The 26,395-nt window shown below is 40.5% G+C and overlaps 1 protein-coding gene across 2 annotated transcripts in view; it reads right to left on the reverse strand.

Moving 5' to 3' along the window:
• The window catches only part of LOC139637855 (polyprenol dehydrogenase), a 45,681-nt gene extending 19,522 nt beyond the window's left edge, over positions 1 to 26,159 (reverse strand). Inside the window, exons 1-2 of one of the 2 annotated variants that reach the window (XM_071506896.1) lie at positions 25,552 to 26,159; positions 10,258 to 10,365 (exon numbers count right to left, since the gene is read on the reverse strand). In XM_071506896.1, coding sequence (XP_071362997.1) covers positions 10,258 to 10,363 — 106 coding nt within the window. In that variant the 5' untranslated portion in view covers positions 10,364 to 10,365; positions 25,552 to 26,159. Of the gene's footprint in view, positions 1 to 10,257; positions 10,366 to 11,476; positions 12,304 to 25,551 lie in introns of those variants that run through there. The other variant, XM_071506815.1, reaches the window with a different exon arrangement.
• Positions 26,160 to 26,395: the final 236 nt, after the last annotated feature.

Here is a 26,395-nt window from a genome sequence, read left to right on the forward strand (position 1 = left end):
GTACTTAAAAGCCCAGTTAATTATACCATAAAATATGTATAAGATCTAAAAGAAAAAGTAATCCAACAACAGTTAACAGCTGATTCCAAGTGACACTGTGATGCCAGCAATCCAAAAGTGAGAGCAGCATTTTCACAATGGTTTCATTTTGGACCTTGGCTGTCCTCTTTTGACCTGGCACACAGACACAAACCAGTTGTGAATAAACATAATCCTTGTTGTTAACATTGTTGTCTTGTAATGAGAGCACCAGAGCATTCACACAGAACTCAGTAACAACTCAATATAGCACGTACTGACAAGAAATAAACAATATCGACTACTCCAAATATGCATCAAAGAAAACCTAACTAGTGCGGGGTAGACAAACAAGTAAGCTAGCCTCACAAATGAGTGAGTGATTTGTATTGATAAAATTCTGACAATACCTAACGTGTGGCTTTGTTTTTTACAAATGAACAGGTATGTTAAATAATGGATCAGTGCTCCAGAAACTTCACAACAGTGTCTTGATACTTTAACATTAGATATTTTAATATTTTCAACACGTGCAGATGCCCCAATGAAAGATTCAGTCACTGACTCTCTTACTCAGGATGATTTACAGAGAATGTCTGCATACAAATGAACTCTGCTTCTATTAAAGAGAGACAAAGGAAATTAGAAACAGAGTGTGAAAATATAAGAAAGATGCCTGGAAGAGGATTGTGTCTAATTTACCTTCATTTTCAAAAGAACCATTCCAAAGCACAGTTAGGTGCATATACGCATGTCCGAACACACACACACACACAGTCAAACACAGATAAAATTATACCATCACTGCCTATGAATTAGTGCTGACAATAGGTCAATTAAATGATTTGTCAATTGACAAAACATTCGTCGAACATTAGCTAGTTCCCACCTCTCAAATGTAAGGACTTGCTGCAAACACACCAAATGAATACACACACACACACACACACACACACACACACACACACACACACATATGCAAACTCTCTTTTTACCCAAACTCATAAACACAAATAGCCTTCGTGCACACTCTCATTTCCTCTCTGCACGCACAAACACACAGAGACACTAATCTTGGATTATCACGCAGGCCTTTTCAAGGGCACAGCATCATTTACCCTGATGCACTGCGGTTCAGGCTCGGCTGAAAGATGCGTCTCTTCAGGATGACGTGTCAGAAGGGGAACACAAGCACACACACATTCAGGATAGGCACACACTGATCCCACACAAATACAGTTTTTTTGTTTTCTTTGTTTTTTTTACACAAATAGCTGCTCTTCAGTCGGATTCCCTGCTCATGCACCAACAGTCAATGAGAGCGCTGCATATCATTAAATCCTCGACTGTTTTCGGTCAAAGCTCTCCATTAAAATAGCCACTGATTAAAACAATGCCCTGAGGAAATAATTTGCCTACTAAATATTTTGGGCTAAGAGTTGAAAATGTAACCTAATTATTTCACTTAAATAATCTAACTGCAGCTGAACAAATTGATAAACTGAGCATGACACAGAGTAAGAAACTTGCAAGATACTGTACATACTTTAGTTAAACGTTTTCTGAAATATGCTTATTTTGCTCTCTTTGCAACAATGCAATGACAAAATGCACAGGTGAGATGAAGAAGTTGTACGGGCGTGATAGTCCCAAATCTGGCCACTTCACTGTGACAACAAGATATTGAGATGGTGCACATAGTCATCCAAACTCCAAACTGTCATTAGTACGTAATGTATTTTAAAATGCTGCTGTTTGTTTGTCATAAACAAACCACAGCATAAAAACCGCAATCATTTGTCAGGCTCTATGATCAACGCTTTGCTAATCAATAAGTGAATGATCAGACCATGCAGATAAAGAGAGTGCTACTTGATGGTTCCAGCTAGTCATAATTCAGGTTTGGTTGACCAGACTGAAAGCTTTGGGTGTAAAATGCACTATTTTTTTAATTTTTTCAGAAGAAAGAAAAGGAGCAGATGTGTGGTAGAGACGTGTCATATTTCATGAAGGCTACTATCATTGCAGGTGTTCTGTATGCCCTGCTGCCCATTCTTTGCATGGGACAGTGTTAGAAGAAGGTAATTCCCCTCCACTTACAATGACTGGCTTATTGGCGTAAATGGATAAGCACATTTCCCAAGGTAAACCTGCACACTTCTTGAAAACAGTCATCACAGCAGCATGACTGATAGTTCACTGATAAATTTCATGAAGTCGCATTTAACCAATTTGGCCTCCAGAGAATTTTTCTTCCACTTTAGCAAATGCAATAATGTCAGTTTTCAGAGGACAAAGATGATTTTCTTTGTGAGTCCAATTTATCAATCCCACGTATCACAATGTGTTATTTAATGAAAAACCTAATTTACTGGCACTTTTCAGAAGAAAGCAATGAACTAATGCATTGAGCTTTTATTCTGCATATTTAAAAGGCTACTAAACTGTTTATGTCATGGATATTGGTCTTTATAAATGATCTTATGAAATGTAAGAGGTTGGCACTGATTGGGAAACAGAAGGAGAGAAGAAATCTGTAAATGCTGATTTCTTTCAGATATCCGAATTACAGATTAACCTGTTGACACACAAAGTCTTGCTTTGACGTTTATGTGTGTAAATACTTTAAACCCTGACAAAACTGATACGTCAAGGTGCTCTGTGTCCTTGTTGTATCGGTTAGTAGTAGTCAAGTCCAAAATGACAGTTCTGTCCATGTTTGTTTGAAAAATAAAGCTTATCATGTTCAAGTAAAGTTGTGTAAAAGATTAACAGTATTACACAAAAAAGGCATTCATCCTACACACATTTGCTATTTTAGTACAGTTTCAAATTGCTTTATTAGAATAAGAATAAATGTTTTTGCTACAGCAAAGATTACACTTTCCAACACAGAATAATTTAAGTTCCATGATCTTATCTTAAAAATACTGACTTTCAATCAAAACCTGTTCAAAAAGACTTGTGGCTCAATTGCGCACTCGTTGATATCCATCTCTGGTATTTGACAGTGCAGAGTCTCAAACCGTAAACCCTTCTCACACAAGCACTATGCTACCACTCCACCTGAAATATGCATCCACTCCATTACCAGAGAGGGTTCCACTTTACCATAAATATCCTCACTTCATGAATTATCTCAAGAGTATTTGAAATGGAGACACACTCTGTGTCTGAGTCCTGTGTGATCAGCTTCAATACACATAGGATTGTCTGGGTCCACAACAGACACTTCAAGTTCTTCACGTATTGATTTTGTGTGTGTAATCATACGTAGTGCTCTAGTCTCATTTATGTTCTGTTCATCCCGTCTCCAAGGATACTCTGACATTGACTTTGCAGTATACACTCTGAATGAATAAAGCAGAGTTTTCTTCAAAGTTTTGAAGCTCGTGAAGTGAATGGAAAATTCTGTTTCACCCTGGAAGTGAACTGCGTGAAAACATACTGCTGTCGTGTGCACAGCATCTTGGAGCGGTAATGTCCAGCACCTAAAGTGGGTTTTTATACATGAAAAAAAAAAATCACTGAACAATTTCATGGAATATAATCAGTTTTTTAAAACAACCCTGTCAGTATTCACCACCACCACCTTAACTGAATGTTGCTTAAGGTAAGAGCGGACCACCACATTTCCCCCTGACTGCTTCTTTGAGGTAGACTCTGCACAGTCGAGCAGCTGCAATATCAAAAAATAAAAAGTATTATTAGACTATGGTCACACATACTTGTCAACTGTCATTTGAATTTCCCTTCCTTGGCTTTAGAAATGGGTCGTGTTGAATCTTAAAAGCTTTATTCACTTTATGAAATCAGTTCAACCACGCCGTGCTCAAAATTTGGATGATTAAATGAATAATAAACACTGAGGACTACCCACCAGTGATAACAACAGCCAGCATACTCTGTTAGAAGTCGCCATGTCTGCTACACATAATGACAATGCTGCTGAACTGACAAATGATGAAGTGATGTGATGAAAGATAAAGTCAGTACCAGAGGGTTTATCATCAGTTGTCCTCACTACACAAAACACTGTGTCATTAAGAGGTACTGTGCTCTCTCCAAGGATCATGATGTTTCATCTGGGCGTCTTATCATCTGCTGGGGGAGCAGCATCGGAGCTGGTTACACCCCACAGACTAAATAAGTTGATCAAGAAGGCCGGCTCTGTAATTGGCAGCAAACCAGACACCTTCGTAGTGGTGGAGGAGAGGAAGACACTGAACAAACTGTTTTCCATTATGGATTATGGATAATCCTGAACATCCTCTCCACAACCGTCTGGACAGGGAGCAAAGCACTTTTTCTAACAGACAGGTTCAGCTCTGCTGTCACAAAGACCCATACAGGAAATCTTTCCTGCCCACAGTGATAACTTTGAACACCACTACTCTGCACCTCTGTCAGACAGAAAACTCTCAGAACTGACAGTTTATAGTTTCTTATATTTTCTGTTTCAACCAAACTACACATTATGTACTGTACATCAGGACCCTTTGTTATTCACTGTATTTTTTCTACTAGGACTGAGCTATATGTTGAGCTATTTTGATATATTTTAATTTTTTTTTTCATTAGGTTTATTTTCTACTATGTACTGTATATTGAGCTAATTTTTTTTACTCTGTTATTCATTGTGTTATTTTTATCTTCTACTCAGATGCTGTAACACAATAATTTCCCACTTTGGGGTCATTCAATCAATCAATCAATCAATCAGTCTGTCTGTCTGTCTATTTATCTGAACCTACAACCTCAATTAGTTTATTGTTTATTATTGTTTCTGCTAATGTGTTAATTGTCTGTTAATCTGTTAATTTGCATTTGCAGTCCCTTGGCAGGAACAGCAACCTCTCTGTAATTTGTAAATAAAGTGATTCAGTTCAAGTGGGTATTTATACAGAATGTAAAATCTACAGATGTTCTGATACCTTTTTTTCCTTCCCCATACCAATTCTGATATCTGAACTTCTGTATTGGTCGATACTGAGTACAGATCCTATACCAGAGCATTTAAAAAAAACTTTAAACAGCTGTATACAACTACTACTTACCCTATATGGATGTGATATAAGTGCTATCATAATTGTACGGCATGGCTCAGGTTAACAGACTGTTTTAGGGCAAGAACTGATCTCTGGTAAAATTCCAGTTTTATCCCAGTGTAAAGCTATAAAGTTTATTAATAAATCACGTGGTATCAGATCATTGCAATTACTTGTGTACCCACAGATACCTAGTGTCAGATTTTCAGCAGTATTGGAGGCATTTCCGATAACCCCGAGCGTACATTTGAGGAGATGCTAAAGGCTGCTAGCTCTGCTGCCAGTTCTCGAGTGTTGCTGGTAGGAATGTTTGATGAAAAGGAAAATGCACTTCATCAAAAAATAAAATCCCAAGCAGAACCCTCCAGACACAGGAACAAAGCACAGCAATACAAACAACAATACAACAAACAATCAGTAACTACAACATAACACTAATGTGTCTCCACCACAGTGAAATCTACAGATGTAATGGACCAGGCTGCTGCTGTTGGGCAAATTATGATTGGATATGTCACTGTAACAGATGAATTGATTGTTGTTTTACCAAATTTTATTTGATAAAGCACACTTTTTTCATGGGGTAATTACTGTGATAATATTTTCAGTTGGTTTGTTTCACATCATTATTACCTATCTCTAAGTCTCTCCCTTTTCCTGTTATCTCTCTAATAAAGGTCTGAAATGCAGAAAAAAGATTTTCCAGCCCTGAATTATAGTTTGGAGCCTCTGGAAAAGCAGAATAACCTTGCTTTTGAAGGCCATATTATACTTTCTCTTGAGAAGGTCCAAGTGACACATATTTAGTAAACCACTCATGTCTTTGAGGATCAGCATGGACCTCTATGAGAACATACAAACCAAAGTGGATATGAAACAGTCGAATTAACATTATTCACTAAATGGATATCCACTCTACTCAACAATTATATAATAAGCATGACAAATGTAAACATATAAAAGAAAAAAGAAGCTCCGTTTTATGTTTTGTTTCAAGGGCGCCGCCATCTTGCTGTACTATAACATGTGACGTCACAGGGTTGGTTCTGTGCTCTATGGAACAGATAGATCGGTGGAGACAGTGAGAGACAGAGATTGAAAGGCAGAAAGTAAAAGATAGACGGTGAAAGATAAATACAGTGAAAGACGAAGTTGGAGGACAGACACAGTTAAAGATAGATAGTGAAAGATAAAAACTGTGAAAGACAGAGACGTGGAAGATAGTGACAGTGAGAGACAGAGGTGAGGAGACAGACAGTGACAGCTAAAGATGGAGACTGACGAGCCGCAGGACACCAGAAGACCAAAGGGGGGCCACTATTGTATTGCTCCTGGCTGTAAAAATGACTTTTACAGGGCTAAAGCCAAGGACAAAACAGCCCATTTTCATAAACTGCGCTGAAACGGAGACCTGTACTGCTGCGCTGGCTAGCGGCGCTGAAGAGAAAGAGCCCTCCGCTGGGCTCTGACTCCAGGGTTTGCAGTGAACATTTTTTGGAGGAAACTGAGGAGAAAACCTTTGAGTCGGGGAGGTTAGTTGTTCACTGGACCAACAGACTAAAACTCGAAGTAGCTCAGTCTGTATTAAATTTCACTGCCTACAGTGTGAGCTCTACTGACCGACCAACATATTCCAATAGTGACAAAGCGGCATCAGTCCGCCACAGGGAAAGGGCGCTAAAACGTGCCGGCCAGGCAGGGAAGGGACAGGTAGGGCATTTAGCAACCCACAGAAGTCACCAAAGACATCAGCTATGTCCACATCAAAACAATCGGTATCCTCCAATATGTCTCAGAAATGTACAGTAGCTGCTTGATATGAACACCACCACTGACTTCAATAAAGGTCATCATGAGTGTCTCATTGAACACATCTTTCACTCCAAACAACACCTACGGCTCCCGCTTCCATCCTGACACAGTTATGTCTGTGGACTAAAAATTTCCACAGCATCTGTCAAAATGTGGCAAAAAATCAAAGATGTATACATGTATAGTGTGTCCACCAGGAACCAACATAAGGCACAATAATTTACTTTTGGAACAATAAAGTAATAACCGTGTATCTAGGAAACCACTGGAGACGGTACTGCACCTTTTTTAGTTTTTGGTTCAGTAACGCTTTACCAACGGAACCAACCAACCCCGTGACGTAGGCAAACACGTCATAAATAGCTAGGTAGAAATTATGCAAATAAATGTAACATATCTGTGGTTTTAACAACTTTTGAAATTTTTTTTTTTTGCCAAGGTGTTTTTTCAAGGTGTTTCATTTCCCCCTTTAAGGCCACAAGGATTTCCAAGACAGAACTGCATGTGTGTGGAGCACGTCCATGTATGATGACACAGAGTCTGGCAGTAGTTGTCCGGGTCATTTCCACAGTTAAAAGTGGGATTCTGCTTCTGCTTAGAAACCCAAGGAATGTTTTACTCTTCAGTAGCTGGACGACGTTGCCTCTCTTTAACACAGCAATTTATTTCCTTCAGATGAACCACAAGCAAACAAATACCCACAGATAACATGTGAAGGTAAACAAAGCATCCCAGCTAACTTTTGTACCCACCCCATAAATCAGAAGTGAGATTACTGCTCCAGACAAATTTCCTTGCCTCACTTCACTGACATCAACATGGCGACATCACACCCAGAGCACAAAACCTTGTTAGAGTGAGGTGCTCTTCCTGTTAACAGTCTAGACGGTGCAGAGAACTTGACACCAATATACTGTCGATGGTCTTCAAATCAAATCAGTTTGTCTGAGAAACAAACATGTTGCTCGGTCAAAAGATTTACAGTGCACACAGCAATTCACTTCAGAGCCTAGAGTCAGAGGGCTCAACATAGTGCTAAAGTGTGTGAACGAGCCTAACCGTTAATCACAGGTGAAGCCTTAAATCACAAAACATTAAAGAGGACGACAGGGAGGACATCAGAGGTGTAGTGATCAACATATTTCAGGAGGTGGCTCTGGGGATACAGGATGAGGGAGCGAGCAATGTAGGGCATCACCTTGTTAAGTAGGTGGCACTTCAAGGAGGGAAGAAAGAGAGAGATATATATATATAGCTAGAAACAAATATTTATGAACACTGGGTGTTGATTCATCTAATTATCTATATGTTGTCAACACACATATACTATACATACAAAAATACTCTTGTGAATACTTACTATCTCAGTCTTTATCTGTTTTTTGTATCAATTTTTCATGGTAGGAGCTATAAATTCATTTCTTATTTCTTATCTTATTCACTTACACAGATCCTTTGAAATGGGCATTACTGTCTCAGTCTAGTCATCAAGTGCTTTCTTTATAAATCAAATCTGAAATAATGCTCTTTCCTATTGAACAGCACATTTTCACAATATTTAAACATTCACATGCACACTTTGCATTTAGTTAACCTGTATTTATGCGTTTGTGCTCGGTAAAATGATGTAGTTTCACACAGACAAGAGACCATGGTATAAAGCATACCAGCCATCTCCTTTCAAGACTGTGTTGTTCTGCATTTATCTTACAACAGTAAATATTTCTAAATAATTAATGGAACAATACCAGATCTTGTTTTATGCAAAAAAAGCCTCTCATAATCCTAAATTTGCATTTAACACCCAGTTTGATAACAGCCCTTTAATCCCAGCAGAACTCCAAATGTCTTCACATTATCTCAGAGTGGAGGATCACACATATTTTCTCACGATGAAAACAAACTGTTTTGATGTTATTCCAAACCTTAAGACGGATCAGCAGGGTGTCAAGAGGCATCTGAACGCACTGTTGACCGCCTGATACTAATTAAGGATTTCTGACAGTGACAGGCTTTTAAGTAGGCACACACAGACGATGCCTTCAATATTTTGGTTCACTGTACAATACAAATTACTTCATTATAAGAGGATTGTTCTGCAGCCTTGTATCCTCACTGCAACCCAAACAAGATAGACTCATCTTCATTCAGCCATACAGGACTTATTAGTACATACATGAGGACAACAGTAAAGAGAAAGACATTACCTGAATTTACACTATTTAACCTCATGGACCCCTAAAGCGGATGTTTAACAGATTCACAAAAAGATGTATTTTTCTTTTTTGATATCTATCATGCAGAGTTGTTAGTTTGATTGCCTAGGTTAAGATATATGCCAACAGTTTTCATCTGCAACTATTTGAAACCAAAAGTTAAAAAAAAAAAAAAGAAAGAAAGAAAACTGCGATGCCAGTGGATTATCATGTGTAATTGGGACCAGTTCTGGAAGATTTCTGTGTCTTACTAAAGTCATATCAACCCTTAACTGTAATTCGTGTTGTGTTGTCAAATGCTACACTGGCTCTTTATCTACACAGCTTGTCATTTCAGTTCTCCCTGTGTTACTACTGATCAGTCAGTTGAAAACTAATTTAAGTTTTACATCTGCTTATACTGTTGACTGTTGACTCTGTTGCTGTAGGCAGTTGCTTCTGACCTGTACACAACTTACTTTTTATGGAGAAATTCTTATGTGATGCAAAGTAAATAACTACAATATATTCTTACTTATCAAAGCATCCAGCATTACTCTTTTCTCGCCTCCCATTCCAAAGTGAGTTGTGACAGCAGAAATTCGAAACTTTCTGACCCAGGTTTGAATAAATACAGCACTGTGTTAATCTATTAAGGTTTTATTTGTGATGCTGTAAAACAATTTTTACCAGGCCAGTTACTGTAACTAAATATCCATTTGATTGGAAAGCTGGAGTCTTTCCACACAAATCTCTGGTTATCAGCCGAGTACAATATTTTCATAGAGTTTACATACAGATTCTTTCAGTGCAAAGGTCCAAGGTACAAGGCTATTCTGCCTGACTTCTCAAAATTATGATAATCAACAGAAAACAATATGGGAATTTATAAAAGGGTTTATGAGTGAGGCCCCATCCATTTTCTTTTGTTTATTTTGTATAGTATTGTGCCTCAGTTTATTGTGCTGTTCAGTGTTTTGTTGCGTTCTTTTTTTTTTTTTGGTTGCATTTTATGATTATTAATTGTAATGCACAAAAAGTTACCATCATTATTATTGTTGCTGCTGTTGTTTTTGTAAATCTGAGTGTAAACAGATGGAAGCCAACCTTTTGGGAAATATCTCTGTCATACATGTGTGTCTGTCCACGTTTGCATGTCACTTGTGTGGTGCTTCATACTGTACCTATGATAACATGCGCCCCCAGCCTGGCCATGTGGCGGACTACCTCATAGCCGATTCCCCTGCCTCCTCCTGTCACTATGGCAACCTTGCCATCTTGTCTGGGCATCACTGGCAGAGGCAGAAGAGGACACACAGATATCAGGGAGAATGTCATTTGATGAGGAAGCTGCTTCAAGATGGCCCGCTATTTCAAGTCATGAGAAGTCCCTGTTGTTAGACTTGTAGATGGTCTACAAATCTCACATGGGCTTTATTTAGGTTTTTAAGTTCCTATGGTACCGTATAATTGTCTGTCTCTTTCTCAAGGAATGTCGTACCTTACAGTTTCACTGAGTTACTTTACTGCTCTTAAATTACAAGAATGATGATCAAATTTCCTGCCTAAAAAAGATTGAAACTTCTATAGTGGTGATAAGCCTGATTCCTCTATTTTGTTCAATCGAGTTCATTAATAAGTATGGCAGTACTTTGACATGGTAGGGTGCTCATTTAATCAAGCATTTATAATTCACATTTTTCATAAATACATATGATGATGAACATGGAAAGCTCAGTGTATCATGCATTTTTGCTAATACTTGTAGTTGGGTCTGCATTAGATGTCAGTATTTCCTATACACAAATGGGCAGTAATTTGAAATGCATGTCATGCATTTGATCTAACCATAATTCATCCCGTGCAATTTCCACACAATATAAAATAAAACATCCCTGTGAAATCCCTTTACGTTGCACTGCACTTTTCTTTTCAGCAGTTTATATTTCATTGCTTGATAGCAGTGTCACTGAAGCGTCTTGACCTGTTGCCCCGTTAGGCTCTGTTCTCTTGTGAACGGCCGCGACAGTCCAAACTGCGTTACAAAAAGTTGAAATTTAAATCCACGCTGCTCGGTGTCAAACACAGACGCTTTGGAGGGTAAACTTTTGAGGTTGAAATGAACTGTTACGCTCTTCTGGCGAATTCGGCATGTTTAGGACGACACACAGCACTTTATTTCACTCCACGTTTAGACTCCTACACTTTTCTCAAATTACTGAAGACAGCTAGCTTAGCGTTAGCATATATTGTCGCACTACGGTGACAGACCGCAGCTACATCAACCACGGTGTTCAACATGTACATATTAACGTTAAGTGGTGAAACTACAGCAGAATATCCCTCATTACTCACAACGCAACACCTAGTGGACCACGGTAACTTATTGGGAACTGAACCGACCTGGCAACTCGAAATGTCTGCTGAACAACTGCACCAGCAGAACCTTCAAACCAAGCAGGTAAAGCTTGACAGCAGGTAGAAGAGAGGACCGAAGAGCAGACAGCATCTCTGTCGGGACGTGCAAGGTGAACAGCCTACAGAGGAGGAGCGAGGAACTGCGAAGGTACGTTTCCGTCTATGGGACACGTTCCAATATGAAGTTGTCCAACCTCGCTTCCTCCCTTGTCGTGCAACGTGATTCTGAGGCTTCCTCACACTGAAGCCTAAAGGTTATTCTTCGTTTTACCAAACTGAAGAAACTGCTTTTTTTTTTTTTTTTTTTCTGACCAACAACTAACTAGTTGACCTTGAAAATCTGATCTCTAGCAGCCACCCATCCATCACTTGACTGCAGAGGTGGGATTAACTGTGTGATGGAGGAGACTCTTGCTGGTGCTTGGCTGCTTGATGTGCCATGTGATTCTTCTATAGATCCCAGCGTATTGCTCCCTTCAGCACGCTGTCTGTCTCATTAACTGCTGCCAGAGAGGTCACACATGATAGAAGCAACCGAGGGATGACACACCAGTTTGATCCATAATTTCCCATGATAGGCTTTAAAAGCATGTTTCTGGAGCAGTGCGACTCCTGTCTGCAGAGATGCCCCTCTTACTAGGACGACGTGAATTCCGGCTGACTGCTGGATGTTAGACTTTCCTCTGGGATCACTTGCTTCCATCACACCAGCATGCTCTTATTGGAGGTTAGTCATGCTGCTGTGATAATAAGTCAAACAGGACCTCAGCTGTGAAAGTCCTAAGCTTTTTCTGCCACCACAACACTAATTCTGTGATTTAATCAGCACAAAGTGATCCCCCAACAGATATTCACAAAAAAATCAAAACGTGGGGTTTCAATTATGTTACATGATGCAAAACAGTTTGATGTAACTCATGTTTGTTGCACAAACTTCAATGATTTTGTGATTTAAAAATAAACACGTGTAGACTTGGTAAATATAATTTCAAATGAAAACGTGTCGCATGTATCATAACAGTGTGTCACAGCTTCAGCACCAGAGTGAAATCATTTTCTGCTTTCAGAGATAAGCTATACTGACAATTCATGTCACACACCATGACTTCCAATCTACCAACACACCCTGAAGATACTGAACATCTTAAACCATTTCACTGGGCTTAAAGAATCAGATGTCAAGATGACAGTTTTAATAATTTTATAATGTTATAATCAAAGGTTTATCCCATTTTCTGCAGCTGAGTTTGTCACTTCCACCTCAGTCTCCAGACACTTTGAAGAACAGTTACTCTAAGATGATTTAGTGTTTGAGTGACAGCATTTTGCCAAGATGCTAAAAGACATGCCATATGCACAAAATACTTGTATATACATGGAAGTGTACAATTACATGAGCAACTATGTCATATACACAGAGCGGCCATATAAAGCCAGACATGACATTCTTTTATCCACCTGTTTCTGAGTGAGGCACGTCTTCCTGCGAAAGCTCGGCTGCAAGCAGTCACATGCTGACAGCAGCTTCATGAACGACCCAGTGTGTGTTACTGATGATAGTGTGGCTTTCATGGGTTTGTTAAAAGTGCAAAGTTGTCATGCAACCTTATCACATTTTATGGAAGGACGCCTGCTGCATGTTTTTTTGGTCATCTCCCCATATCGTGATGTTGGTATGGAGAGGTGGCAATGGCAATTACTAAATCAATTCAAGTGGTAAGACCAGTATGAAATTGAAATTGACGAATGAAAATCACTGAGTCTATATCGGGTTGTCCTTTTATACTCAAGGACACCAGCTATAGTCAAATAGGACCTCATCTTTGCCTTTTTTATTAGTTGAGGTAAGCACCTAGAAAATTTACTCTGGTGTACTTGAGTTCACTTTTGCCATATTTGCACATTACTTGAGTAGATTTCTACATTTCAGCAGGCAGTTTTGTACATTACTCCTACATATTTGGACAGTTATAGTTGTTACTGCTTTCATTTAAATAACTGTTGAGGGTCCAAAGAGGTGGATTTAGAGTTAAAGTTACAGTATGTAAGTTTTCCACATTCAGATATCTATAAAGGACTACACCTATGTTATATATTTTTTTGACTTATGCACTTACATTATCCCAAATGTTTCTAGCAATTCCCGAACCAGAGAAATAGTGATTTAATCATAGTAATGCTCAGTTTCATTTGGCCACCTGTCAATTATGTCATATCCCCTAAGTGCATGCCTCAGCATCTTTCCCTGAACGTTTTTCAATAAAGAAAAAAAAAAATTTAACATTCCAGTTGCTTCCCAGAAGTTCAAAATTGACATTTATCCTGTTTTAAGCCACATTTTAAGATACATCTTTTACATCTTGGTTGTTTTCAACTATATATTTAAACTGGATGAAGGATTTTAGTCATTGGAAGTGTGACTCTTTAGTTATCAAAGAAAACAGCCAGGCAAATGGCAGCTCAGGTCCCATCCACTCATGGATGTCTATGCGTCCTGTGTCCACCAAAGAGTGTCGGCAACTGATTTCTAAAGTGAAACTGCTTTATTTGTTGTTGTTTTTTAATCCCCTGGTCCGTTTGTTATGGAAAGGAGGGCACCTCTGTTGATCAGCTGCCATCAAAACCTTGACAGAGTGACAGAGAGAAGGGGAATGGCATGCAGTAAAGAGTCCCGGTCAGGATTTACCTGCTTGGTGGATTAATGGCTACATAGTGTGCCTGTAAGAACGTCCTGAATGTCTGGTTCATAAGTTATCAAAGAAACAAAGGTAAGGAGTCTCAGTTCCAGCCATTCCAAGCCGTCTCCGCTGTATAGAGCTGATGAATCACAGCTCTTAAACTGACACTGCTTTATTTTGTGTTTCTACCAGTTTATAATCCCCTGGTCCGGGTGTTACAGAGGGGAGGACACCTCAGCGGATAATTTGGCTGCCTTTAAAAAACTCTAGAACATCTGGTTCATAAATTAGCAGTTAGTTCCCGACCCTTCCCCGCTGTCCTGTTTCCACCATACAGCATCAGCAAAACACTGACTTTAAATGTGAAACTGCTTTCAGTGCTTTTAACTGTTTTAATCACCGGGTCTGTTTATGTTTGTCAGAAGGAGACCTCTGTAGATAAACCAGATCCAGGTAAAAGCCTCCAGAACAACTGACAGTGAAGAAATCTAAACCGGGAGAAGTTTACGGCAATGGCAGTGAAAACAACAACTCCCATGATCCCACGCTATTTCATGACATCAAGCAAAGCCGTCTTTTGTTATCTTTTTGATTGAGAGACCCCTAGGGGCAAAAGTTACATACTGTGTGTTTAAGTCCACAAATGTTAAGTCACATAATTAACATTTTTCACGAACTGTACATACATTTATACATACATATGCATGTGCTACACACAGTGTAAATACTGCAACCTTACACATGCACACACACATGCGAGTATACTCATATACATGTATATTTTCTTCTTTCCTACCCCATTAATCATATCACAATCTCTCAGATATATCCTGTGACCACAGGCTGAGAACAACTGGAAGAAACTACACAACTGTATATGAAGTAGTTAAAAGAAGCTGCTCTGTAACAACAGTAAAACGCTACATGTGTACTGATGCATCAGCATTAACAATCTAATAATGTGATACTGTAAAAACTTAGTCACAGAGACCTTTTTACTCCTGAATGATCCCTTTTAGTTTTGATGCTTTAAATGCATTTTGCTGCTTATACTTGTGTACTTGTACTTAATTAGAGTTTTGAATGCAGGACTTTTATTTTCTGTTACTGCAATGACTTTTTAAATGAATGTATTGCCATTTTTACTTTAATAAAGGATCTGAGTATTTCCACCACTGATGAGTAGGCCCAGTTCAACTAAAAGGTGGATTGAAGTGGAACTTGAGCTGAACAGACAAAGAAACTTACTTACATACATCTCATAACTTTACAGAAAATCCAAGAAAAAACAGGACACGGCATTCGATTGGCAGATGATTGACATACACCAGTGCTGAATGAATGGCTTAAAAAAGGAGACAGAATCAGGACATCATTACTGTCAAAAAAGATTTTGAGCTTAATGTAGAGGTTATGTTCTAGTCTATACACCACAAATCTGAACAGACAGCCTACTATGGTGAAGGCTTGTGTTTGGTTAACAGGGTAGGGGCCAGCTGTATTGGCCCAGGCACTCAAAGTAGGCCAACCAAACTCTCCACGTCCTTCGTTTCAACAAAATTACAATAATTTCTCTTAAAGACAGGTCTGGGGCATTCACAATAGCTCCTCTTTCTTCTCTTGGCAGGGAAATCATTAGTATTCGTTTGTGTCTTTCTCACTATCCAATAGTTAAGGTCGAGCTTGAACAGCAGCGCTGACAAGCAGTTGCCCCCGCTTATTAAAGTCTGCAGAAGGCAGTTAAATGAGCAGCAACATAAAGAGACTGTGTCATCACCGCTGCCCCGATGAAAGCTGAGCCACGCGAAGCTGTGTGTGTGTATTGTAATGCGCGTGTGCTGCCGGGAGAACCCACGTGTGTGTGTGTTTGTTCCGGCACAGCCTGAGAGGTTGTGGGTCAGCGAGGTGAGCTGGCCGGCTATTGTTTAAAGGAAATCGCATCTCACGGATGACTGTGGGATGATTATTTGGGATGATGGAACATCAGTGAGACAGTCAGCCACACACACACACACGCACACACACACATATAACTGAAGACATATGTACACTCACACAAGACATGCTGGGAACAGAACATGACAGGCGGGTGTGTGATGAAAATAACATGTGAATAGCATCAGAACAGCTCCAACCAACAGTCACCTAGTCTTATATGACAACCACTGGCTGGCTGCAAAGCCCAACTTGTCTTATTTTGTAAATCCAGGCTGACAACAGCTCTATGGGATCTGTGTGTGTATGTGTGTGTATGTGTGTGTGTGTGTGTGTACTGCCAGTTAATGTAATCTGCATTTCACATTTCACATAGATTTATTCCCGGTGAGAAGAGAAGGTGGATGATATTTGATATTTTTAGCAGAGGAACAGTTTTCAGATAGGATGGTTTTGACATGTTGTTCCTCAACACTTTACTCCCGTTTGTTTTTGTTCCTGATCAGCTGGCACCTGGGGGGGGGGGGGGGGGGGGCGGCAGATGAAGTGCCACATTGTGAGAAAAGGGAATTTTCTGGGTGTGTCACGAGCAATTTGGTCTCCAAAGTGCAAAAGCTTGTGTGAAGTGATGTTGCCTTCTCTCAGTTTCTCTCAGTTTGAGGTGCCTCTTTCACAGCTTTTCCTCTGAAGCCTCCTCCATTTGAGAGGCAGACAATCAAGGACGGACTCAAAGTTCAGAGCCACAGTCAGAGACGCAGGCTATACACAGAGTCCAGCCCCAAATGAGACATGTATATGTATATGTAGGAGAGAAATGAAGTGATGTAGAGGGATGTGTGTTAATAGCAGCAGGTTTGTCTGGTCCCATTAAAAACAGCTATTAGCAGTTCTTGTTGCAATATAAGTAGTGGATTTACAGAAGACTTAAAAACAGGATGATTCTCAGGCAAGTTCAAGTGTATTTTTTTTGAATGACTTCTGTACAGATTTGTGATGGATGTATTGTAAGGTAGTTAAGGTCACACTGATTTTAAAATGTGTATTATGTCTGTGTGTCGAGATTTGGGTGAGTTGTGACTCTGAGGAAGAAAACAATTTTTGACTCAATTTCGCTCATCTCTCGCTCTGAGCCTCCCCTTCAGCTCTCCCCTGCCTCCCTGGGGAGCCATACCTCTCAGTTTGACAACCCATGTGCTAAACTAAGATTAAGCTGCTAGCTTCACCTTAATCTTACTCTCAACAAGAAAGCAAATATTTTCCCGAAATCTTGAACAATTCCCATTTCTCTGTAAAGACTTATAGCATTTTTGCTTCAGTAAATACCTGACTAAAATACTTGATACATGATACTGCTGCATTTAGGATTTAGTGCATCCACAACGTGTTTGCAGTTATTTTGTAAAGTCCAGTATCATATACAGTGCCTGAAAGGGCTTTATGGCCTAGGACAGCACAGAGTTTCCAATTCAGCCCCGGCTCTCTATGAAGAGAGGGGAAAACCACTAAAAAAAACAAAACAAACACTAACACCTAGATTGTAAGTAAAAAGGAAAAACAGAAGAAACCTCAGGAGAGGCAGTCCCCTCCAGGGATGGCCGGATGGGCACTAGGAGCCGTGGGTGGGAAAAGGCAGTGAACTGTACATGGACAGATTTGGTAATTGTTGTGTCGCCTCAGCTGCAGCCGCCACAGGCCTTCCATGGGGAGAGAAGCCAAAGGCCAGCTTGTAAACATGAAAGTGAAACCTGAGATTTTTGAATGTGTTTGCAGTAGGCGACTGCACACACCATATAACAACATCCTGGATTAACATCTGGTCTGGGACTTTTTTCCCCGTCTTTATGACTTACAGGCATTTGTGACAAAAAGGGCTTACAAATGGCCCAAAAGCAATATTTTTGTTTTATTTTTGGGACTCGGTAAAAGTAACCAGAAAGTGACCTTCAGGCGGCTGTGCTGTTGTAATTAGAAATATATGTGCATGTGTTAATGGGCTACAAGGTTCTAATAAATAAATCAGGGCCTTTTCTTTAGCTATTATAACTTTTATATACTTTTTAAAGGGGGGGGCATGTGTCAGGTGGTAGAGCAGGTTGGCTGCTGATCAGTTGCTGGTTCAGTCCCCGGCTCCTCAAGGGTTGTGTCAGGAAGGAACCAATGCCAAATCAACTTTACGGATGGTGCTCCGCTGTGGCACAGCAACATTAGTGTGAGCTTCACACGGCTTTACACAATTTATCAATATTAACTTCCATCCACATACCTATTTTTATTACTGTAATTAATCTATGCCTCCTTTCTTTTTTTTGGCATTTTACACCTTTATTGAATAGGATAGTGTAGAGTGACAGGAAATGAGGGGACAGAGCGAAGGAGACTGACACATCAGCAAAGAGTCACGCCGGTCAGGAGCCAAACTGGCAATTCACCTGCTCAGAGCATATGCGCTCATGTGGTATGCACCATAACTACTCGGCTATCGGGTCGCCCCCTTCTGCCTCCAATTTCTAGGCCAGAAGACATGACAGTAGCTTTGGAAATGTCTCCAAAACTTTCCAACAAAATCAGATTCTGAATGACTTTTGAGGCAATGAATAGACCATGCAGGTGGAGAATTATGCTTCGTGTATAGCACCTAGCACCTAGATTCAATGGACTCTCAGTGGTTGCTTTCTAGATGCAAGGTGAGTGGGTATTCTTGAGTTAGAAAGATGAATATATGTGCATTTCTGTGTGTGAGAGAGTCTGTTACTACATGTAATAGCTGTTGGAAATTATGTTGTCTCTTTGTATGTCTGTAGACACACCGTGCATATGTAGAGATGTCATTATGCATGCAAGTTGTGTGTGTATCATATAATCATCTTTTGTGGAGATAAAAGTCCGTGCATGTATGTGTGCTCGTGTGTGCACGGTCAAGTGCGTGCACGCTTATGTTCATCAAATGCATCTCTACACTGTTTCTCCAAACTGTCTTCAGGGAGTGGTTGCTTTTCCATTAGTAGATGTAGAAAGAGGAGCAGTGGGAGGGATATTTGCTTGCACCAATTAAGACTGCCATTAACTCTGTGCAACACACACACACACACACGCAGTGTTGAACACATTTAATTTAACAGTCTCTGAGTCAGTGTGTGTGCCTCTGTTTCTGTCTGAAACCTGTTGTTCACTGAGACAGGACTTTTTTTTTAATCTCTTTTTATCATTTTCTGTCCTTTCAGGTCCTTAACCTATCCCTCCATTTAGCCCAGCAACACTGATTCCTCAGCACACACACTCGAGTTTTTTTTTTCGTGATTGTGTCAAAAAAAAAAAATTAAATCAGATATCACCTGCCTGAATGTGATTAACTCTAATTACTTGTGGAATGACGGATTGTTACAGCATTTAATTCAAAGTACATAAGTAAGAGTCTCCACTCTTATTACCTTTATCCTCCTCAAGCTGCACTGGATGAGGGCTGGACCACTGTGGGTTACTGGTCACAAAAAAGACTTTGATATAGAATTTTGATATATAAACGTGACTGTTTTTGTGGCTTTTTGTGGAGGTTTTCCCCTAGAAAATGAGTGCAGATGATAAATATATAATCAAACAATGTGCCCCACATCTGTTATATTGGAAGTGTGTGATACAGACAGGACCAGATCTGATGCTTAATAAAGACAACACAGAGCTAATGTAGCAGTCTTGCTCTAGATTCAAGTGAGTTGCTTGAGTTTACCAATATTGATTGAACTGCCCACCTGGCCACGGGGATGGCGGATGTGATTCATGTCTAATGTGGTGTTTCCGACCCAGTCTGCGCTGGAGTGATAATAATGTACGTTGTTTGGGCTGGAGGGAGTCTGTTACGCTGACTGTATCACATCTTTGTCCATTGGGGGACACACACTGGGGAACGTAGCCTTAGAAAGGAAGGAAGAGAAAGAGGGAGAGAGGCCTGCACGCACATTCTGGGAAAAGTGTGTGTGTGTGTGTGTGTATGAGTGTGTATTGAAGCTCGGACACAGCAGACACGTGTCACCTCAGCTCCAGTGCTGTCAAGCTAAACTGACATAAACAGCCCCAGGCGGCCCTATCAGAGATGGACTTTACATAACGGCTGAGTCACTGACAATCTATTTTTATGGCTTTGAGGTGTGTGTGTGTGTGTGTGTGTGTGTGTGTGTGTGTGCGCGCGCGCGCATGTGCATGTGTGCATGCGTGTGTGTTTGTGTGTGTGTGTGCGTGCGCGTGCGCGCGCATGTGCATGCGCATGTGTGTGTGTGTGTGTGTGTTGTGCTTCTATCTCTCTGAGAGCCAATTTGAGTTTTAGACCTTCAGAATGAGAACATATTTGTGAAGTCGGGTCAACCTGACCAGGCCTCAGTGCTTCAAGGGGCTGTTTGAGGCCTAGGACTTGGTTTTCAGGTTAAGGTCTGAATAGGGATCAGGTTAAGGTTGGCTCATGCTGTTTTAACTAAAGATTGACTTTATGAGAGAGTACAGTAGAGAACTGATGGGAAGGGAGAGCAGAAACTTACAACTTACAACAGGACGCCCCAAGCATGTAGTGCTAATGGTGGTGAATGAGAGAAAAACTGGGTGCTCAAACTCAAAAGTGTTTGTAGTTTGTATGTATTGAAGTAGAAAAAGGTGGCACAAGTTAATGTCATTGCTTTCATAATGAGAGTCTGTCCTCTGGATGTTTAAATGTTAGTATGTGGAAAAGCCTCAGAGATTATTGAATTTTTGCGGCTGATACCAGAAAACATATTACATTGACATCTATATATATATTAATTTTATTACATAAACACATTGCAGAAACAAAGAACTGTGACCTAGACATCTGCTAAACAAGACATATTACAGTTGACAAATACATTTCTCTTCACTCTCTTGTTGACAGACTCTTTATGCAACACAGTTTCTACAGCAACACAAATATCTTTAGGAGTTCTGTACTGACATGTCTTTAACTTATGGAGATACTGAGTTTGAATTTAAATCAGCTTCTTGGTCTGCATCAGAATATACAGTACACTGATTTTTGTTTCTGTTCAAGTAGGTGCATGTGAAAAGGTAAAAAAAAAAAAACATAACCTTGACATAGCAATGTTGCTTAACAGAGAGTAAAATGCGACCATTTATATTAAATTTGGTTCATTTCAGTGGTGACCACACAGTTATGGTAAGTCTCTCGGAAAATGAATGCAGTCACTCATCAAAACAGAGAAACACCTAAAAACACAACTCAAAAAATATAACATTCATAGTGGAACTCCATATTCAATTAAAAAAAAAAAAAATTAAAAATCACTCAATTTAAAATTCATATTCAGGACTGTATCAAAGCAAAGCCCTGATATTCAAAAGTCAAACTATGCATACCTTTTTTTCAGCACTCAGGTGTAAGAGTGAATGTGAACTCCGGCAGTGATATGAAATGGTAAGTTTATAAGGGATTTATAAGGATTCATTAATGGCTAATAAATCATTCAAGCAATAGATACAAATAGATTTTGGTCTATATGTTCTGCATCTTTTTGCCAGAAGATAAGTGGTTGTCCTGATAATTATAAGTATTATAACTAATCAATAAAACACTGGTATTAACCATTAATAAATCTGTTAATAGCAGCTTATAAACCCTTTAAAATTGTTTTTTATCAGAGAGCGGTATCATATTTAAGATAATAACTGCTCAACATTGTGATAGTATTTTTAACATGTTTGTGGCTCTAAAGTCCATATTTGCTCATTACATTATCCTAGGTCACTAAGTGTTGAACAAACTGACACCAGAGGGTGAATCTGATATTGGTTGTTACAGGTGTTACTCATAGATACATAAGGAGGTTTCTTCATTTCATCCACCATGTAACCTTCGTCTTTAGGGAAATGCAGCTACTGGAAATCTACTAAACATTTCAACACTGTTTGAATTTTGATTTATTTATTTATTTTATTTTTTTAAATGACATGACATACAAGTCATGTTCAAGTCCATTTACCAATAAGTATCCCCTCCTACTGAAGTGTCCTTGAACAAGACACTGACCATCCAGTGTCACCGTTCTGTTGCCGACCCTGACATCTGACCTCCACACAAGAGCTTATATAGAGAGATTCAGTAACTATGTCCTTAATACAGGAAAAAAATATTGTAATAGGTTAAATCTGAGTGTTTGTTGTCAATGTAAGTAGAGCGCATTATGGTGTAAGTTTGTGTTAAATAAATAAACAGAGGAAAATGTCCATCAGACATGTAAATGGATTATTAACTGATTTCACTGGTAGGAGTTGAATATTTGTCCTTGTTATGGACTGAATGATGACGGTCGTCATTATATGCATCATTTGTATCTACATGAATCGGGAGTATATGCGAAATAGTATTTGCAGCTGTTCAACATTTAAGGGACAAATATTGAAAATGGAAATACATAAAAAGTATGAATTATTCACAGTGTTTGCCAAACAATATGAACTATTCTATTTTATCAGGTCTTGATGCAGCTTCTGTGCTCTGCTCTGTGACCTTAAACGCCACATCCCAGCAGCCCAAACAGAAATCCTGACCTTTACAGCCACATTTATAGTTTGATGATAGGAAACGTCTCTGATCATGTCTATATTTATGAGGGCAGTGTTATAGAGGACTTTAGAATTCATCAGCAATTGTGGTCATGTTTCTCTGGCCACTATAATTTATTTGTGAGTATGAGCAGCTGATGGCAACATACACACATTCATTCACACACGCTTTCCCATATACAGTATTTCCACCTTCAGAAAAGGTTGATAAATCCCCTCTAAATCTGGCTTCAATAATTTACTTTTATCTCTACATATTTTATGATTTCAATCTCAATTGAACTTGGATTTATAAAGGTGTATTAACATTCAAGCGTTCTGATAGAAAAGAAGCCCCTCGGTGTATATGGATGTCTGCCTGCCTCCCACAGCTTCACGTGTAGTGTGTTTGTGGGATAAATGACCCTTATCATAGATATGTGTTATGAAATTGCATAGAAACCTGAAAAAAATACTTAATCAATTCAGTTTCATTTTGACACGCTCTGAAATATGTGTATGTTTGGAATTGTTAAAAAGAAAAACTTTTTAGGTCACACACACACACAAATCATTAGTTCTGCCATTACACAGTTGGTATACTGCAATCTTACAGTTTACACATGTATTTAATGAGGGGAAATATTTTCAATAAACTTGAGTGAATTTTAGTCATGGTTAGAATACATGCACCAGTACACACACATACACACACACACACACACACACACACACCTGTCTGTAATGCTGAGTCCCACTGAGCCTTCCCTGCTCCACTTTTCATTTTTTTATCATCTGTCATTCTGGAGCATGTCAGTGTTTAACCCCCTCCCACGCTGGCTCTCTCTCTCTCTCTCTCTCACACACACACACACACACACACACACTGCCTTTCTTTTTTAACAAACTGCACAAACATACACAGTTGCGCAAACACTGCTTTCTTTCCTTCGTTCCACCTTGACACACACTTGCACACGCACAGACAATCCAGGGCACCGGTTTAAACAGACAGACACCGACAGGAGCCGTTCTCACATACCTTTCTGCTCCCTGTCTTTTTTCTTATGTCATTACTGGAGCTGATGGAGTTGCAACTGTCATTTACAGCCTCGTGTGTGTATGTGTGTTTCTGTGTGTGGAGGAGTGACACAGGCTGGTTGCATATCTACTCATGGCTGACAGGAATCATTTTGTAGTCCGGTCAAAGAGGGCATCTGCCATCCCGTCAGACTCTCTCCTTTTCTCTGCAGGACAGCACACACAACAGTTTTGGAGGCTGCGGGGTTTCTTCTTCATGGCTGCATCCAGCATTTAGGGCTGCTTATGGATTTTTAAATACTAGAGTGTTGCGCTTGCAGCTCAAAATAAGAAGGTTTCAAATGTTTAAGCTTAAACTTGCACTTTGTTGGTGAGTTAGGGGAGATGCTTGGTTGTTTAAATCCTCTGAGGTGTTTATGGGGAAAATAGTGAGGTGGTGTTTCATGAAAAGGTGGCAACAATACAGTTTATGTGTAATCATCATTCAGCAGTCACTAATCAGGTATATAAGGGAATGAGTCATATTTCCCCCTGTACAAAGACCATCCTCATGTTATGTGAAGATGTGTAGCTCTTTTGTTTTAAAGATTCATAGAAACCCTAAAAAGGTTTTCTGAAATTAAAGAGATAAACGGGGCTTTGGTTTGCATCCCCCTCAATACCTTCCTGCTCAAATGCCCTAAAAACCTTTAAAAAGCATCATGTCCTTGGTGTGTCCTTCACATTCTCCACTTTAGGACCTGCACAGTTTATTCGTTTTCCTGGTTTGGGGTTGGTGGAGATGAAAACAAATTGCTTTGGACCCGTGAAAATGACAATCACATCTCACATGTTTAATAGCTTTATGGGCCATGTGACAACATGTAGGCACCAACGCCAACGTGCCTGCAATATTGAGAAGTCCTTCATTAAGTGTGGCCAGTCTGCACTCTCTCTCTCTTTCTCTCTCCCTCTCTCTCTCTCTCTCTCTCTCTCTCTCTCTCTCTGTGTGTGTGTGTGTGTGTGTGTGTGTGTGTGTGTGTGTGTGTGTGTAAAAGTAAATATAAGAACATCTTCCCAAACTAAGACTGGACAAAGCGTGTTGCAACAAGCTCACAGGATGTCAAGGGGAATATAAATGCGCTATGCGTAAAAGCATTAACGCGGTGTTCATGATAAGGAGTCAGAAACATGGCACAAAACAGATTAGGAATAAGACGCACAGGAGCCAGTGGCGATAATCCTGTTATCTCGTTGGATGTAAAATGCCAATGTGGAAGCATCCTCAGAGACCACGATGAACTGAGCATGAACTAATGCCGCAGATATACGGAAGGAGGAGGAGGAGGAGGAGGAGGAGGAGGATGAAGGGGGCCAAAACAATATTGGCAACCTCGGGTAAACACTGTTGTTCTTGACCTTATAGGACACCCTCGCCGTTTACCGCAATGTGGCCAGCTGTCTATTAACTGAGAGCCCACACACAGCCCACAGCCCGTTTGACACTAGTTCGATATCCTCCTGATGACATTGTTTCACCTTTGAGAATTCCCTGTCAGGAATAACACCGGGTCTGTGGTAGCCGACACCGGCCAGCATTGGTAGATTGATCGCTGTTAAGTTGAACGGAAGAGAATCTGGGGCTCTGCTCATTTAGGGTCTGGGACACCGGGATGCCGGCGGAGACGCACGCCGGTCATCACCTTCTAACCGGGGCGCATTTAACATTACGCACGACAGGACTGCACGCGTGCACACACACACACATACACGCACAGGGAGACGCACACGGCCACAGATAACCTAGAAACACGCACACAGAACAAGAAATGACCAGACAGAAGGAAGACGTGCAGGCAGACTTACGGGATGACCCTGGGCTCTGCGGGCTTCTCTGTGCGCCCCATTGTGAAATTCCCGTTATTCCCGTTTTAACGGAATCCTCAAATGCCGTGGTCGCAGTCCACGTCTCTGCAAATGTACCAGAGGATCACATAGAGGATGAGGAGTATGGCGAAGATGAAAAGCGCTACTAGGATGGCCTTTGTCACCGGAGAGATGAGCGACTGCATGTCAGGAGCAGAGCCGGGCAGAGCGGCGTGGGGCTCCGCGTCCGTCCGTCCTCAGTCCGCTATCTCTCTCGCTCTGCTCCTCTCCTCTCCTCCGCTCCGGTGGCAACTGTTGAAGACGGAGCCCGGGGCTTTGACGTGCACGAACTCACACATTTAGAGCCTGACGCACATGCACACGCACTCCACACCGCGGATGTATGCCGGCGATCCAGGCGCGAAACGCGTGGGGGGGCTTTCCCTGGCTAGAAGCGGCGCAGGAGTGGGCTGTCAGTCCCCGGGTCCACTCTCCCTGACTGTCTGTCGCACATCAGAAGAGACGGAGACGGGGAAGACACGAGTGACAACCACTCGTTTGCTCAAACAAGGCTGCACAACAAAAAACCCGGTGAAATTCAGCAGGTGGAGGTTTAGATTAAATCCAGCAGAGACGTTTCTAGACAGACTAGAGAAGTCCTGAACTGCGCGCCGAGCTGCTGCACTTGTAGGCAAACAGGTTGATTAGTATTCCTCACGCCGGAGTGTGTGTGTGCGTGTGTGTGTGTGTGTGTGTGTGTGTGTGTGTGCATGACAAGATATCATCTTATCACGACCCTCAACATCCCTTTTTGTGGCAAACCTGTCAGCTGAATGGATTAAAA

Source organism: Trachinotus anak, unplaced genomic scaffold (genome assembly GCF_046630095.1).
Source record: "Trachinotus anak isolate AG129_WGS33_773 ecotype Australia unplaced genomic scaffold, CSIRO_AGI_Tana_v1 ptg000001l, whole genome shotgun sequence".
NCBI classification, from domain to species: Eukaryota; Metazoa; Chordata; class Actinopteri; order Carangiformes; family Carangidae; genus Trachinotus; species Trachinotus anak.